General features: G+C 44.5%; 1 protein-coding gene across 5 annotated transcripts in view; it reads right to left on the minus strand.

Annotated features, from left to right (window-relative positions):
• The window catches only part of Mamld1 (mastermind like domain containing 1), a 129,428-nt gene that overhangs the window by 32,961 nt on the left and 80,921 nt on the right, over positions 1 to 15,546 (minus strand). For 3 of the 5 annotated variants that reach the window (XM_057759924.1, XM_057759925.1, XM_057759923.1), the window contains 2 exons: positions 8,483 to 10,366; positions 6,416 to 6,526 (listed from right to left, as the gene is read on the minus strand). In XM_057759924.1, the coding sequence (XP_057615907.1) occupies positions 6,416 to 6,526; positions 8,483 to 10,366 (1,995 nt within the window). The remainder of the gene's footprint in view (positions 1 to 6,415; positions 6,527 to 8,482; positions 10,367 to 15,546) is intronic. The other 2 variants (XM_057759927.1, XM_057759926.1) reach the window with 1 other exon arrangement.

Here is a 15,546-nt window from a genome sequence, read left to right on the forward strand (position 1 = left end):
TGACAAAAAGCTAGCAATGTAACCATTTCTTCTCACTTCCATGAAGTATTGAGTACACAGCTGCGCATGTTCTTTTATTGAAGTGGCAGTGAAGTCAGTTTGATCAGCTCAGCATTCCACAATAATGTAATGCTTCTTGACAGAAATGGCTATGACATCAGCAGATGACAGGAATTTCTTAGTTCCATTCTAATCTTAGGGAAACACTCTTGTACATTCAGTCTATGTGGATAGAAATGTTGTTTTGTGCTACACACCATATGTGGCAGAACATCAACTGTCTCAACCTTTTAAATTGTACAACCACGTGGCATGGAATTCTTCCATGGATTCTTCCACGGTGTGTTGTAACTGTCATCATTGTCTATCTGGAGAACTTTTTCTTCTGATGCAACTGAAACTCTGTGCCTTCCCTCTTTGTGAGTATAAGATGAATGTTTCCCAGTCTAACATGCAACTCCTGTGCTTCAATCAACCACTAAACAGGAACCCTATTGTCTACTTGTTATCTTAGGAGCTGTTACAGTGCTGGAGTCAGGAATCAGCAATGCCACAGAACAAGACTGATGTGAGGAATTCCCTCAGATTCCAAAGTCTGTGCATGCTGAAGTCCTTTGAATAAAACGGTAGTATTTCCATAGATACTATATACATCTTCTTGTACTTTAAATCATTTCTACATTACTTACACTATGTAATACAATACACATTATTGAGGAATACTTGGTTACACTGTGAAGATGTGTCTTTGCCAGGGAACCTTCTGATTGGTTTAGTAAAGAAGTGTTTAGGCGGGACTTCTGGGGACAGAGAACCTCTAGGAAGAAGAAAAAAGGAGACACAGAGAGGAAACAGGAGGTGCAAGATAGAAAAGAGGTAATGCCACATGATAGAACGTAGATTAATATAAATGGGTTGTTACAAGAGTTAGTTAGAACCAAGCCTAAGCTTATAGGCTGAACTTTCATAAGTAATAATAAGTCTCCATGTCATTATTTGGTGAGCTGGCAGCCCAAAGGAAAGTCTGATTATAACAAATAACCATGTTATATTGTTTAGGAAGTAATGACAAGAAAAACGTATGTGCTCATAACACACAGATTTTTTTCCCACATACTTTTGGTCCATAATTGGTTTAACTTGAGAATTTGGAGCTTGTAGGTATTCAAGGTTCACTTTAGTCTATTCTGCTGTTCCCTTCAAGCTCAAAAGCAGCCAGGTCAGAGTACTAGGAGTTTTTTAAAAGCAGATCGAAGTTATGGGCTCTGCCAACCTCTAAGGGATATAGCCTAAAGGTACAATAGACTCAGGCAGGGTTTCCATAGGCCTGTGATTTATGATCCTGGTGGATCTAAAAGGGGAAAACTTTAGGGTGAAACACCATTACCAATACCCAGAAACACAAAAGGAAACTGGGAAAAAATTGATTATTGGTAATCTTTGTGCTAAGTGTTTGAGCATTGCTGTTACATTTCCTGTAAATCCAGAGTGATTAAAAGACAGCTGTTCAACCCTGGGGTGTTAGTGATCAATCTCTCCAAATGTATGTCACAGTGTGCCTAACATTTATCCTCTTACAGTAGCCTCCGAAAATATTTGTCCCAAACTAAGCAGATTTGTAGCTCAGTTAAGACAGAAAGGAAAAGCTAAGTGTGACAGCATGATCCTGTTAGGTATGAAATAAAAAGGCTCACTCAGGAAAACACGTTCATGTCTGGTAGAGAAGATGCTTGCAGGTCAAGCCTGGACTCTGATCAGTGGCTCTTTGAAATCTGACATGTGTCCCTTTCCCCACTTCCTCACCTGGATAATCTAGGTCCTTCCTTAGTTATCAGTTGCCTTACACCAGGCAGCCTCGAGCTTGCCTCCGAAGATTTCTGCTTTGGCATTTCACCAAAACTAACCTTTGAAATGCTACCCATCACCAGAATTAGTGAAAAGAGAAAATGTGAACATGTCAGGAAATGCTGCCCTCCCCAATGAATGAGGAGAAAACAGGCAGCAAAGCAAGTGGAAGGACTTGAAAACCCAAGGTGACAGGTTCTCCTTCCACAGGTGGTGCATCTGATTTGATCAGAGAGGTCATATCTTTCAGTAAGTTAAAGGTCACTGTAAAAATGTTAATGAATTATTCTGAGAGCAGGAAGAGGTTCAGTTTCTAACTCTCCTGACTGCAGTCTAAAATGGGCTGATGTAGCTTTCATTGCAGAAGGAATTCTGTGAACCTCACTGATCATTTTTTGTTTTCAATGGGAGGCCGTAGCTTGAATGCAGATAATTTAAGCTGCGCTGTTGAGAAGCAGTAATTAGAGCCCATGCACTACTAAGCATGAAGTCCAACACAAAAGGAGTCTTGAGGCTCCACCGCTACTCTATTGAAAGGCTTTGGGGTATGAGCAAATAGTGAGGGAGAGAGATGGACACGGAGAGACCATCAGCGTGCTGTACTTAATCCCTCTGGGTCCTGGCCCAGCCTGGAGATGGGGGTGGGTGGGTCTGGCCTTTTCTTTCTTTCCCCTTTGTGTATACACTGTCAGACCTATTTGACCAGTTTAGGACCTGGTTCCCAAGTGGCATGTGGCCCCAGCAAGCTGCTGCCATGGTATCTTTAGGCCCTCCTGCCCACCTGAAGTCATCCTGGAGTCACACTTGTCATTTAGTATCTACATGGCTGTCAGTACTTCCGCTATCTGTACCTGGAAGAAAGTGAACTCCGCATTGAGGTCTGAACAAAGTGCTTGCTCTGTGCATTCCCCTTTAGGATGGATTAGGAGGAATCTGCCTTTGCACATAATTCAGCCCTAGTGTCTCAGGTAGGGCAGATAACACTGTTGTCTCTTCATAGTTGCTAGGGACTGCTTCCTAAGCTAAGGGAATCTATGACTTCTTGTTGAATATATACAACAGACCTGGCCCAGCAAAGGATTAATTCAGTCTTCTCCTAGACAAACTGGAGTCCCCTTTCTCCTGCTCAAAAGTTGTCAAAATATCAAGTGCTTCTTGGTGTATTTCATTGCAGCTGCCCTCTTCCCCTGTGCCTCACAGCCTGCCTCAAGAATCAGATTCCAGGCTTTTCTGTTCTTAGTGCAACTGGCTGCCATCCACATCCCTCCTCCTCATGAAGCCATAGTCTTAGCCATGCACATCTGCATGGGCAGCAAAGCACAGATGCAGAAGGCACTGTGGCTGGAGGCTGCCTCTCGCTACCCACAGACTTCCATAGCATCACTTCCCAAGCATCTCCCAAACAGACTTGTGAATTCCATTCTCCAGTGGCTGATGGCACAATTGAGCCAAGTCCTAACCCTCATTGACAATTTGGGTCTCACCAAATTAAAAAGCTTCTGCATAGCTCAGGAAATAATTAGCAGGGTGAAGAGACAGACTGAAGAATGGAAGAATCTGTGCCGACTATTTATCTGGCATGGGATTAGTTCCAAAATACGTACATAGGTAAAAAAACTAAACAAGAAGAGCAAATAATCTAATCAATAATAGGCAAATTGACTGAACAATTTTCAATGAAATATAAATAGTCAATAAATACATGAAAAGATGATCAGTCTTTTTAGCCATCAGGGAAATGCAAATCAAAACTACATTGAGATTCTATCTTATCCCCAGTTAGAATAGCAGTCATCAATGAAACAAACAAACAAAAAACCTAATAAATGCTAGTAAAGATGAGAGAATGGATATGCCTTTATACTATTGGTAGGATTACAAATTACTGTAGCCACTATGGAAATAATTATGATGGTTCCTCAATAAAATAAAAGTTGACCAGCCTGGTCTACAAGAGCTAGTTCCAGGCCATGCTCTAAAACTACAGCGAAACCTTGTCTTGAAAAAACAAATAAATAAATAAATTAACTAATTAAAATAATCTTCCAGGCTGGTGAAGCACTTGCTTAACATGTGTGAGTCCCTGAGTTCAATGCCCAGCACTTCAGAAAAGTTAGTAAAAACTAGAACCTCTATATGATTTTGCCATATCATTTCTGGGTTTATACCCTGAAGTATTAAAGTCAATATACAACAGAAATACTTATATCCATATTTATCATGACACTATTCACAATAACTAAGATATAGAATTAGCTTAGGTGCCCAATAATATATGAATGGATAGACAAAAGGGGTCATATTACACAGTGGAATATTATTTAGTTTTGATGAAGAATGAAATCACTCCATTTGACAGAAAACAGATGTAACTGCTTATGTTAAGTGGTATATTAAAGACTCAGAAATACAAACATTACAATGTCTTTTCTCTTATGTAGAATCTTAAAAAAAAGTCACGAAAGCATAAGGATTATTAGGGAACAGGAAGGGATCAGTAGTATTAGAGGTGGGCTAGGTAAAGATCATGAAGGGGAATATGATCAAAATATGTATATGAACATGTCATAATGTCATCTATTATTATATAGAATTATTGTAGGAAGAACAAGAAGGAACAAATCAGGGGTTCCCTCCCTAATAATTGAATGTTCCTGTCTTTTACTGTAATCTGAAGTCAAAACAGCTCTAAAGGACAACTTTATATTGTGAGTTTGGGACCAGTTTTTATTTGGCGGTCAAATTTGACCTAGACATTGTTAAATTTTCATATTTCTCCACTGGAGGGAGTTGTAGCATCTTTGCTATTTCTGCCATATTGAGTTTCTCAAGTCCCAAGTGTTCACCATTGGAGTCTCCCTTGCCCACAGGGGTTTCAGATCTCAGGCCACACCCATACTAGATCCCATCTGAGTATTCTCAGGCCCTGAGCAGTGTATCTCTCTTTCCTTCTTAGTTCTCTATGGGAGAGGGGCTGATTCTTTTCATATTGTTGGTCGAGACTCTGAGTGTTTAGGGAAATTTGCGTCTGGTTGTGGCTCCCTAGATGTCACCAACTGCTTTGAATGGACGTGAGCTCTGTGTACATCAGGTCTGTTGCTTGACTTGCCACACTGAACTGATTCCATGAGGACAGCTGGCATTTGCCTCGTAGCTTAGGTGGAAGGGGCGCTCCATGTAAAGAGAACCATTCATTCCACTGGTAATGTGAAATCTCTCAAGCTGAGAAACACAGAAGTATGAGCCCGATAGACAGCTAGAGTGGGCATTACTGTTTTCTTAACCGTTTGTTTCTCATCTTACATTAAAATAATATATTCATTTCAAAAACTGAGCCCCACATTCACATACATCTCCAGTCTTCCCTCAGTAACCAAGACCACAGAGGGGAAGGACCAGACCATCAAGCTAATGAATGCCATATTATCAGGAGACCATTGCTTCTACAGACAGCCTGGCTGCTGCTAAAGGTGAGAATCATGCACTTCCCATCTTTGGGGTTTCCATTTGTTTTTACATAAGGATATCAAATTTTTCTTCAAACACTAACCTCTTCTTTTTTTGTTTCCCTGGGAAGAGTGACCAGGTTGTTTTATGGCCTTACAGTTGTGGGAGAGTGTCCGTGAAAGGGGGAGGGAGCTCTTAATGTATTCTGGCTGGAAGAATGCTATGTGACCAGAGGACTGGGGAGGGCTGGAGCAGGGACATAATAGTGCTGAGAACTTTGGAATGGGGTGCTTACAAGATGAATATGACCCTTTGCCATGTCCATTGAGCCTAGAATGAGAAAACTCTCCAAGGTGCGCAAAACCCACAATTCCTAGCAACATCACTATAGAGACAGGGTTGGAGAAGAGCTGCTCACATTCTGTCCTGACCTAGGTCTTGATTTGTAGACCATGTCTTCAAGCCCCAGAGGACAGATTTAAGGACTCAGGCCTTAGGCAGTGATGGAAAGTCCTTTTTGTGCTTTATTCAAAGAGCTTTGGATGTTTTATGCCATTTTGTCCTCAGTCAACTACTATTTTCTCATTTTGTGGATGAGTAAATGGATAAGAAGGGAAGGTAAGAACAGAAAATTCTGGAGGCAGTGCTTCATTCACAGGAGGATGAGCACCAGCTCTGGAACCAGATGCTTGGCTATCTGATTCGCTGTGTGATTGTGGGCCTCTCTGGTGACTTTTCTGTGCTTTCCTTCTCAACACAGACTGGAATGATAAAACCCTCTGCCTCTGAGGATTAAGAGATGAGGCAGGTGAGAGAAGACCTCCATGCCTGGCCTATGGGTCTATGCCTGGCTGGGAAGATAGCTCATAGTGGAATGTTGCTGGGAGCCTCTCTGTAAGGGGTCTCTGGAGCCTTTTCTATATTTCTAATCCTTGGAGGTCATGGTTGCTTGTTTTTCTCCTGAACACCTTCTCCAATCCTGCCTTGGTGACCAGCTAGGCATAATTGCCATGACTTTAGTCATTAAGCATTTTCCCCCAAGCCATCTGAGCTGGCACCGTGGCAACACAGTAAGACTCCAAACACACCCCATTGCAGATAAGAACAAAACAAAGTGGCTCACAAGGTTAGATGGTGGCGCATGTCCATGCGTGCTATTGAGAGCGTTCCACTGCTGATGCTGGTGCTCCAACCAGAGAGCCGCAGTAGTCCATGCACAGCGATGGCAACAGCCCTATAATGACATCAAACCACAGTATTCCTGAGCCACAGACAAGGGCTTAGGCCCCCAGCTGGGTTCCCTGTTCTGCTTGCTAGTTCTGTCTTCTTGCCATTCATCTTAGCCCCCAGTCACCCTTTTGGGAATTCTTTCTGCTGCATGCACCCATCAGACAGCCAATTCCATGGTATCAAGCACTGTGCTTGGTTAGACTCCATGATATTTGGGTGAAGAGTCTTTTTCTAGGAAGCGGTCATGTGTACCCTTGAAGAGGTCACTTTCTGACATGCATTTCTCTCCCCAGGCACTCATAAACATAGTCTCTTTGACTTCTCTCCAGAACAGAGAGGCCCAGCAGAAAGTGGAAGCACTTGGGACCATCAGTGCTTCCAGAAGGAATGGAGTCTGAGCTTGAAGAAGCTGCAGAAGTTAGACAGGAGAGAAATGGAAGAGAAAGCCAGGCACAGGAACCAGCAGGGACAAGGCCCAAGAACTCTGGGCACTTTAAGGTTATAGAGTGAAGTGCAAGGCAGAGCCCCAGAGGCTCTGTGTCTGAAGAAGTATGTGGAATCATGTTATGACCCTCTGGGAACTTCTGAACAAGTGGAAAACATCAGGACATCATTCTATCAAGGTCCCTCTTAGAGTAAATGATGATGATTTATTGGGGGTGCTGGTTAATGGTCAACTGTATCAGCTCATATGAATAACCAATGAATGGAAAGATGCATCATGATTGACAGTATTCTAGAGGAGGACTTTGATCCCTGCCTTCTGGTAGCCACACCTTCATGCAATTCCCTGTGGCTAACATCTGATGATGATACCATAGACTATCTTAAAGACTTTCTGACAGTCCTCCCTATCCCTAGCTCCATCCATGCATTTAGAAGGCATGCCTTTTTCATCCACTTGGATGAAGCCAACTGCCATATTGTATAATGCTTGCTTAAGAAGACTCTGGCCAACAAACACTTCCTGAAGCCCCTGCAAAGAGCTGCTTCCTATCAACAATGCTATGAGTGAGCATGGCAGAACCTCCTTCCCCATGAGACTTGGAGATAACAGTGACTTTCTGATATATTTGGGCCAGAAGAACCAGCTAAGCCATGATTACTGACCTGCAGAGCCTGTGAGCCAATATATACATGTGGTTTGGAGTTAATACTTTGGGTAAGTGTTCACACAGTGATAGATAATTAATACAGGCAAGGATAAGAGCAAAAACAAGTGGGAACAATGATAGACCTACAGTAAATTATTCAAAAGGCTGTAGGTGAAGAGGGGATGTGAAAAAAGTAATCTCAAGAATAGAGATTTTGGAGCAAGATTTTCTGGCTTTAAGCTCCTGCTCTGGCCCTTGCTAACTGTGTGACTCTGGGCAAGTCATCACAACTTTCTGAGCCTCAGTTTCTTCCTTTGCAGAATGGAGGTGACAACAGTCACTGCTTTAGAGGTGGATGTCTTTTCCTTCCAGGACTGGCCTCAGTGTTCAGCACAGTGATGAAAGACACACTGAGCTTGTGCAGTAGAAGGATTCTGGGGCATTTCTAGAAGGCTCAGTGTTCAGTTTAATAGCAGGACAGACAAGCACCAAATGCTTCAGTGTCATTTCCTTACATCCTTCAAAGCATTTGTGCATTCAGGCGTGTGGCTCGGTCCAAGGGAAACTGTCCATCTATAGATGTCTAACTTGTCCTGTCTGACTCCTTCCCCTGGCACAGATTATGGATGCAGCTTTCCTCCCAAGAGAGTTAAGTGAGCTGAGTAGACTCCAGAGCCATAATTTTGGCCTCATGAACACTGTACTTAACTACACACAATTATCTGACTTACATAGGCTTTTCCAGGGTCAAGTTTGGCCTCCGTGAGGATAATAGCCTGAATCTGCTTCCCAAAGCCAGGTCTGCATAACATATCAAATAGTTCTTATTTCCCAAAGGAGCACCACCAGATAGGAGGTGTTCTTACCTGTCCAGGCAGAGTGGGCATGGAATCAGAGGCCACCATGCGCTGAAAGCGCTGGGGTTGCTGCATTATCTGCTGCAGGAGGAATGAAGACTGGTCAGGTTGTTGTTGTTGTTGTTGGTGGTGGTGTTGCTGCTGCTGCTGCTGGTGCTGCTGCTGCTGATGGTGCTGCTGCTGATGGTGCTGCTGCTGCTGCTGCTGCTGCTGCTGCTGGAATTGCAAAATGGCAGTAGAGGAGGCAGTGGCAGAAGGAACATGTGCTGGTGTTGCCTGAGGCAGGTAGTGGAACAGGGATGACTGCCTGGAGGAGGCAGGCATGGAGGCCATCTTCTGGGGGCTTGGCTCAGAAACAAAATGCGACAAGGGTTTGGTGTTGCTGAAGGTAAAGGGCTCAGGTGCTTCTGGACTGGAACTTGCCAGGCCCTGCTGCATGATCATGCTCAGGGTTTTGCTTTGCTGGCTGCTGGTCATAGGCTTAAAGATGGAATTTGCTTGCTGTTGCTGTTGCTGCTGATGCTGATGCTGATGCTGCTGTTGATGTTGTTGTTGCTGCTGCTGCTGCTGTTGCTGCTGGCTAAGCAGACTGCTGGTGGGAGTGAGGCTCCTGATCAGAGAGTATTGTGGAGTGAAGGACTGCTGTGGCAAGCCGGGGCTGGAGAGATTCTCGGGGCGGTAGGGTGGGGATGGTCCTGGGGTGCTGGTAGGCAGAGCAGATAATAGGTGCCCCTGGGGGCTTTTGACAGAAGAGGACACCAGATTGGCAAGAATGGAGCTCTGGGGGCTGAATTGTGGCTTCTGATTGTGAGGCAGAGCTGGGAGCTTCGCTGGAGCATAGGGCAAGGTGGGCCCAAGGTTAGCAGTGCTGCTGGGGGCCATGCTGGAGAGTAAGGCATTCGGCGAGCTTTGCGCAGCACTCCCAGACAAGCTATTAGATGACATGCAGGGTGCTATGAAGTTCTGTGGGCTGAATGGTGGTGGCGGTGGCTGTGTTGGTGGTGGATGAGGTGATGGCACGGGTAGGTAAGGTGGGGAAAGGCCTGGAGTAGGCAGACTGGACCAACTACGGTTGGAACCGTGCTGTTTTGTAGCAGATCCCTGCTTGCTGGCCGCAAGTGCTTTCAGCTGGTGGGCATGATGCCACTGAGGCACAGATAACGGAGGCAAAGTGACAGGGAGCATGGTCTGGGCCTGGTTTTTGACCTGAGCCTGTGCCGTTGAAGAACTGGGTGAGACTATCTGCTTACTGGTGGGAGGAATGGGATAGCTGATCCCTGTGGAGGAGGGCAAGACTGGGAGTGATGTGCCAGTGGCTTGACTGCAGCTAGACGCATACTCCTTGCTGGACCCAAGGCTCTCCATATGTGGCATCTGAACTGGTAGCTTGGCAGGTGGGCCAAGGGGAGCCTGGGAGTGATGTAAAACCAGAGGCTCTTCTGGCTTGTTCCCCAGAATCTTCTCAAGGTCAAGATCATTTGAAGAAGGCTCTTGAATTTTGGTTAGTTCCTCCAGCAGATCTTGAAGCTCCTGGTCCACAGCTGGCATATTGTTGTTTTTCTCATAGTAAGGAATAGCATGCCCTTTCAGCCCTGTGTCTGCAGTAGATGACACCCCAAACGGTGAGCCCATAGCACTGCTATTCACAGCATTGCTGTCCAGAGGATTATTCTCAAGAAGTAATGACTGACCAGCTACACCCAGATCTGCAGAGCTAGGATTCATGGTTAATGTGGGCATCTGCAGTTCTGTAGAAAGAGTAGGGTGGGCACCTGGGCCCATAGAGAGGGTGACATCTTCAAGGCAAGGTCTCTTGATTTTATTAGGGTAGCCCCCGTCAGCCATGCCAGTAAAGTGGAAGTTGTCTCCTTCCTGTCTTCTTTTACTGGTTCCCTGTGTTTACAGGAGAGGAGAGGAGAAGAGAGGAAGAGAGAGAGAGAGAGAGAGAGAGAGAGAGAGAGAGAGAGAGAGAGAGAGAGAGAGAGAATATGAATTTAACAAAAGCTTTGACATACTAAAATGCTAAGAAGCCACAGATAAAACAGATCTCTCAGTTTAAAGTTACACTTGTCAAAAATCATAATATTACAGTCCATTTTTAGAAGCATGTTTTTTTGTTTCTTTGTTGGTGTGTCTCATTTAAACAGTCTTGTTACATTTCAAATTGATGGAGGAGGGTCATTGGTTAATTAATAAAAAAACTGCTTGGCCCTCATAGGTTAGAACATAGGTGGGTGGAGTAAACAGAACAGAATGCTGGGAGGAAGAGGAAGTGAGCTCAGAAGTCATGCAGCTCCTTTCAGAGCCAGAAGCGATGAAGCAAGCCGCCAGGTCAGACATGCTGAATCTTTCCTGGTAAGACTGGTGCTACACACATTATTAGAGATGGGTTGATCGGGATATGAGAATTAGCCTGTAAGGGCTAGAGCTAATGGGCCAAGCAGTGTTTAAAAGAATACAGTTTGTGTTGTTATTTTGGGGCATAAGCTAGCCAGGCGACCAGGAGCTGGGGTGGCAGGAACGCAGCCTGCAACTCTCACAACATCAAATAAAGCAATATGCTGTCTGTATACTTAGCAGGACTGAAAGTCACACAAAGGGTAATATTTGTGAACTTACAAGGGGAGTTCAGGGAATATGTTGAAGTCACTAAAGAAACTTGCTGCCAAAGGCAGATACTCAAGAGCAAACTAGAACTAGCTGAACAATTTCAATTCCTACCAATCTACAGGTAACCCAGTTTTGAAAAAGACAAACCATAGAATAGACAACAAAGTTCTAGGTTGCCTCACTCTCTGGATTAAATGAATCAGGGTGTGTTGATAAAATAGAACCTATCAGTGTCAGAGAAATGCAAAGGAACTGCCTGAGGTATATGTTTAGGGGAAAGTGCATGTTTTAGAACAGCCACTGTGGTCATTATTCTATTTAGTTCACACCCACATACTCTTTCCACACGCACACATATGCACTGCTTATGCACATACAAAAATAATTTGGATGAACTAATACTCAGTCTTTTAGAGTGGTTACCTAAGGAATGACTGGCAATTTGCTTTCTATTCTCTAAATTTCTGTATTGTTTGTTTTTAATGAGAAAAACTTGCAGTAAAAGAAAACCTCAAATATAAAGTTATTTAAATAAGGAATTCTTCTGTGCAGATGCATCCTTGCATTGGGGAGATATCAAACAACAGGAAGAGGCCCCACTGTGGGTCCAGCACCTTGTGAGAGCTGCCCATTTTATATAAAAACAGTTTTCAGGAGCAAAGCAACACTTTGTTTCCCTGTTTCCGATTCTTACCCATGATTTAGTCACATTAATAACCACGAGTTGTCTGCCAGTAGGGAAAGGGAAAGGAAGTGGAGGCACCTATGTGAGAAAAAGGCTAAGATGCTGATTCTGGCCACCCCTCATCTGCTAGCAGACTAAGGTCATCGCTCTCATGGCCAAGTGAACATCAAAGTAACACCCCCTGCCCCAGCTGTGTGGATAAGGCCTTCCTGTACATTAGAATCACTTAGAACTGTCCGGATTGCCAGATTTCGCTTAAGAAGTAACTGTCTTAGTTTAATAGAGGGTGGGGACCAGGGAGTGGACAGAAGCAGCATGGCATATGTCCCTAGTCATCAGGTAGATACAGGGAGGTCTTAGCCTTGTCATGTAGACTCCCTGAGCCCATTTTATCATGTGAGAAATGATGAGAAAGAGTTCTTAGGTCCCGCTACTGCTCTCTTGACTGGAATGGGCAGACTATATGCTAAATGCAGGGCCTCAAAGGACTGTGACATTCCTAATATAGATCTGGAATTCACTGTCTTCCAGTAACAATAGCTACCTCTCAGGAAGCAGGTAGGACCTGCCTTGTATTGCCTGTCTAGTGGGTCAAGGCTGGATTAAGGTTGAGAAGCAATGACCATCCGGCTGTCTCTCAGTCTATTGTCTTCATCCATCCAGACAGTAGAACACTGCATCATCTTCAGAAAAGGCCCTGAGTACCTGGAATAAGAGGACTCATACACATCCTTGACTTTTCTGAAATGCTCATGGTTCAAACAAGGGCATAAGACCTGTTGCCAAATTCACTTGGGACTGACTGAATACTATAGGTTGGGCAGGAATGGTTGGGTAGAAGAAGAGGCCAGTCATACGTGCTCAATTTCCTATCAAGGAGCCTGGCTGATGTTTAGAAGCCATAGTGTTCTCAAGCTGTTCAGGAAGCAGTTCACTAAGTGTTTGAACCGCGGCAAATAAAGTAAATAACTAGTAAACAGCAGCTGAGTGAACCAATGGGCAAATGAACCCAAACGACTTGGCACATTGTGGATTTGGCAACTCCTTCAGTCTCTTATGGGCATCCAAACAAACAAATCCCTCAAATTCCAAACAGAATATTCAATCTTCTGTCGAAAAATCCAAAGAAATCTGATAGGCTTAAAATAGAAATGTCTAAAATGAATCAATAGATGTTCATATAGTGTAGCTCTTCATGACCATCCTCTTGCTGGGAACCCCGGTTAACAAGAGTTGGGTCATCTGTTCTATTTCTTGGTGGCACGAAGTACACAGCAGTCTTAATAGCAGTGAAATATATATACAAGTTAAGAAGGCAAGCAGATGGTGGGATGAGGTGGAGGGGAGGGGAAATGAAACTATAAGCCTGGAATCCTGGCCAAGTGGGCCTCTGCAATGCACTGGCAGGACTCCTAGAGCTTTTATTTAGTTATTGGCCTTCCATGAAGCTGTTCAGAATAAGGTGTCAAGCACTGGGGGGAGGCATTACTCCTGGACTCTAACACTAACATAAGTGAGAATGTGTGTGCAGCCATCAAGCACATCTATGCCAATTGTCCCTACTCTCTTCTGTCTGTGTACTCATTAACAAAACAGATCACAGGATACCTCCTTGGGGTGCTAGAAGGCATCTCATGCTGCTTAGATCTGATTTGTTAAGTCCACAGCCAGGCAACCGCTGGTGCTCATCACAGGGTACACTGAGGGAGGGGTATCTAATTCAGAGGCATCTCCTCTTGGCTTTCCTCAGGCATGTCTCCTGGGCACTCCCCAACTAGGTCGCTGTTTTGGTGGAGGAGCAGCCATAGACTCTGCTGAGATTTTTCTTGTCAATACAATCACCATTTGTTAGAGGCTGTGCAGCTCTGTGTTTGGGATTCTGTGTTAAGAGTTTTCAACATTTAGCCAAGTGGCATCAATGACAAGGAAAAACAGCTGTATTGCCTGGGGCATCGCATTGCTTCTGCTCTCACTGAACACTGGGTAAGTTAAGGTATGATAATCCATTATTTTGTGTATGTCTAGGTATACATGTGTGCATATTAGGACCGGGCTTATAGGAAGGGAGAACTTAGAGCAAATACCTGGATAAGTACAGGTGCACAAATAAATATCCATGCATATACTATTCATTTCTATACTTAAGCATGTATCAATTGCGTGCTGGGTTTGAGCAAAATATCCCCATAAACTGATGCTGAAGTTTCTGTAGGACAAAGATTTTCAGCTTTCTCATATTTGCAAGACAAGCGGCTCTAGAGAATCGTGGGTAGTTAGGACAGGTAAGAGTCTATGGATGCTATGCTAATTGGCTTACAAGAAAGGACCCCAATATCTGTTGCTAGATGGTCTAGAGCAAGAATCTTGACCTAAACATAGGCGCCTACTTCCAACTTAGAGGACAGGACATTTCTGCTTTGGGGGATGAGGGCAGGATGATTAGGCAGATGGTCTCAGAGTAGCAGGGGCTGGCCTTCATACACAGTCCAGGCCAGTGCAGCAGGGAGATGCTGCTATACACTGAGTCCGTGTACGATTCTGAAAAGGCCTCTAGCTGCTGTGGGGCCCTCTACTCTCCACAGTGCTTCAGCACAGGACTCAGTTGAATGATGTGAACTGTGTGGAGCCCTTTGACTATTCCACCTTTTGCTACTGGGAACATGTGACTGAGGTGCAGTCAGGTTGCATTGCCAAGGAACCAAGAAAATGCCCCTTTGCTTCAGTACTTCAAAGAGGCAGGAGAACATGGAAGGCATCAAAAGGTGAGGGAAAGGGCTCTAACACGTTCCTGGGCAATGCTTACAAATAACAAGAGGCACTCCATCTGCACAGTAACGGGACTAGTGGGAGACACCCTTAGGCAGTAATTCTTAGACATCTTGCCAGCCAGTGGAGTTCACACAAACCATAGGCTGGTAAGTTGTCAAATTCCATCATTGTGCTTAAATGTTTCTATGCTGCTCTGGGCTGTGACAGATTCTGTCTCGAGTTTTCCACATCTCCCCTTGGGACATCACTCATAGACCAGCCAAGCAGACTGGCCCTATCTTTATGCCACAGAGCCCTCCTGAGGATGCCTATTAGGCTGATCAGCATTTGGCTGGTGGGTGGTATCAGATCTCTCCCTTTCCCTTTCCCCTAGTCCATTTTCTCATGACCACCATCTCATTGGCTTGCTCTCCTGATGCAATGGTGGACTCCCAGGCAATGGGGGACACCTTATTCATACTGGTAATATGATTGGGAATGAGATTGGTGGAAAATCCCCTGGACTGAGACTTGGTAGTCTGTGTATGGTTTGGGGAAGATTCCTAGTGCATTTCAGAGACTCAACACCTGTCAAAGGCAGGCTGAAGCAGCATAGATCTATTATCAATTTGAGAGTCATTATAGAAATATTAAGTGCCAGGCACCATATGTGGCCCTTGCAAGGACCAGAGGTGAATACAGGCAGTACATTTCCCATCTTGAAGCCAAGTGAAGACACCCAGAAGCCCCTGCATGCCATGCTAACCTCTAGAAGACGCAGAAGGCCCAGGAAAATGCACTGAGTGGAAAACCGATTCTGTGCTTTCTCAAGACGCAGGATCCTTTCTGACCTAAAACTGCAACTTGAGAAAAGTTGGCAAAGTTCTAGACTCTTATGGCAGGGTTTGAGGGAACGCACATATTACTGTGACTTGTGTTGGGTGGGACATGATATTCTCATCCCAGATAGAATGACCTATCTAGCCTGAACTGTATTTGCCTCAAGATAAAAAGGCCCTAAAGGCCTTGT

Source organism: Chionomys nivalis, chromosome X (assembly GCF_950005125.1).
Source record: "Chionomys nivalis chromosome X, mChiNiv1.1, whole genome shotgun sequence".
Lineage (NCBI taxonomy): Eukaryota > Metazoa > Chordata > Mammalia > Rodentia > Cricetidae > Chionomys > Chionomys nivalis.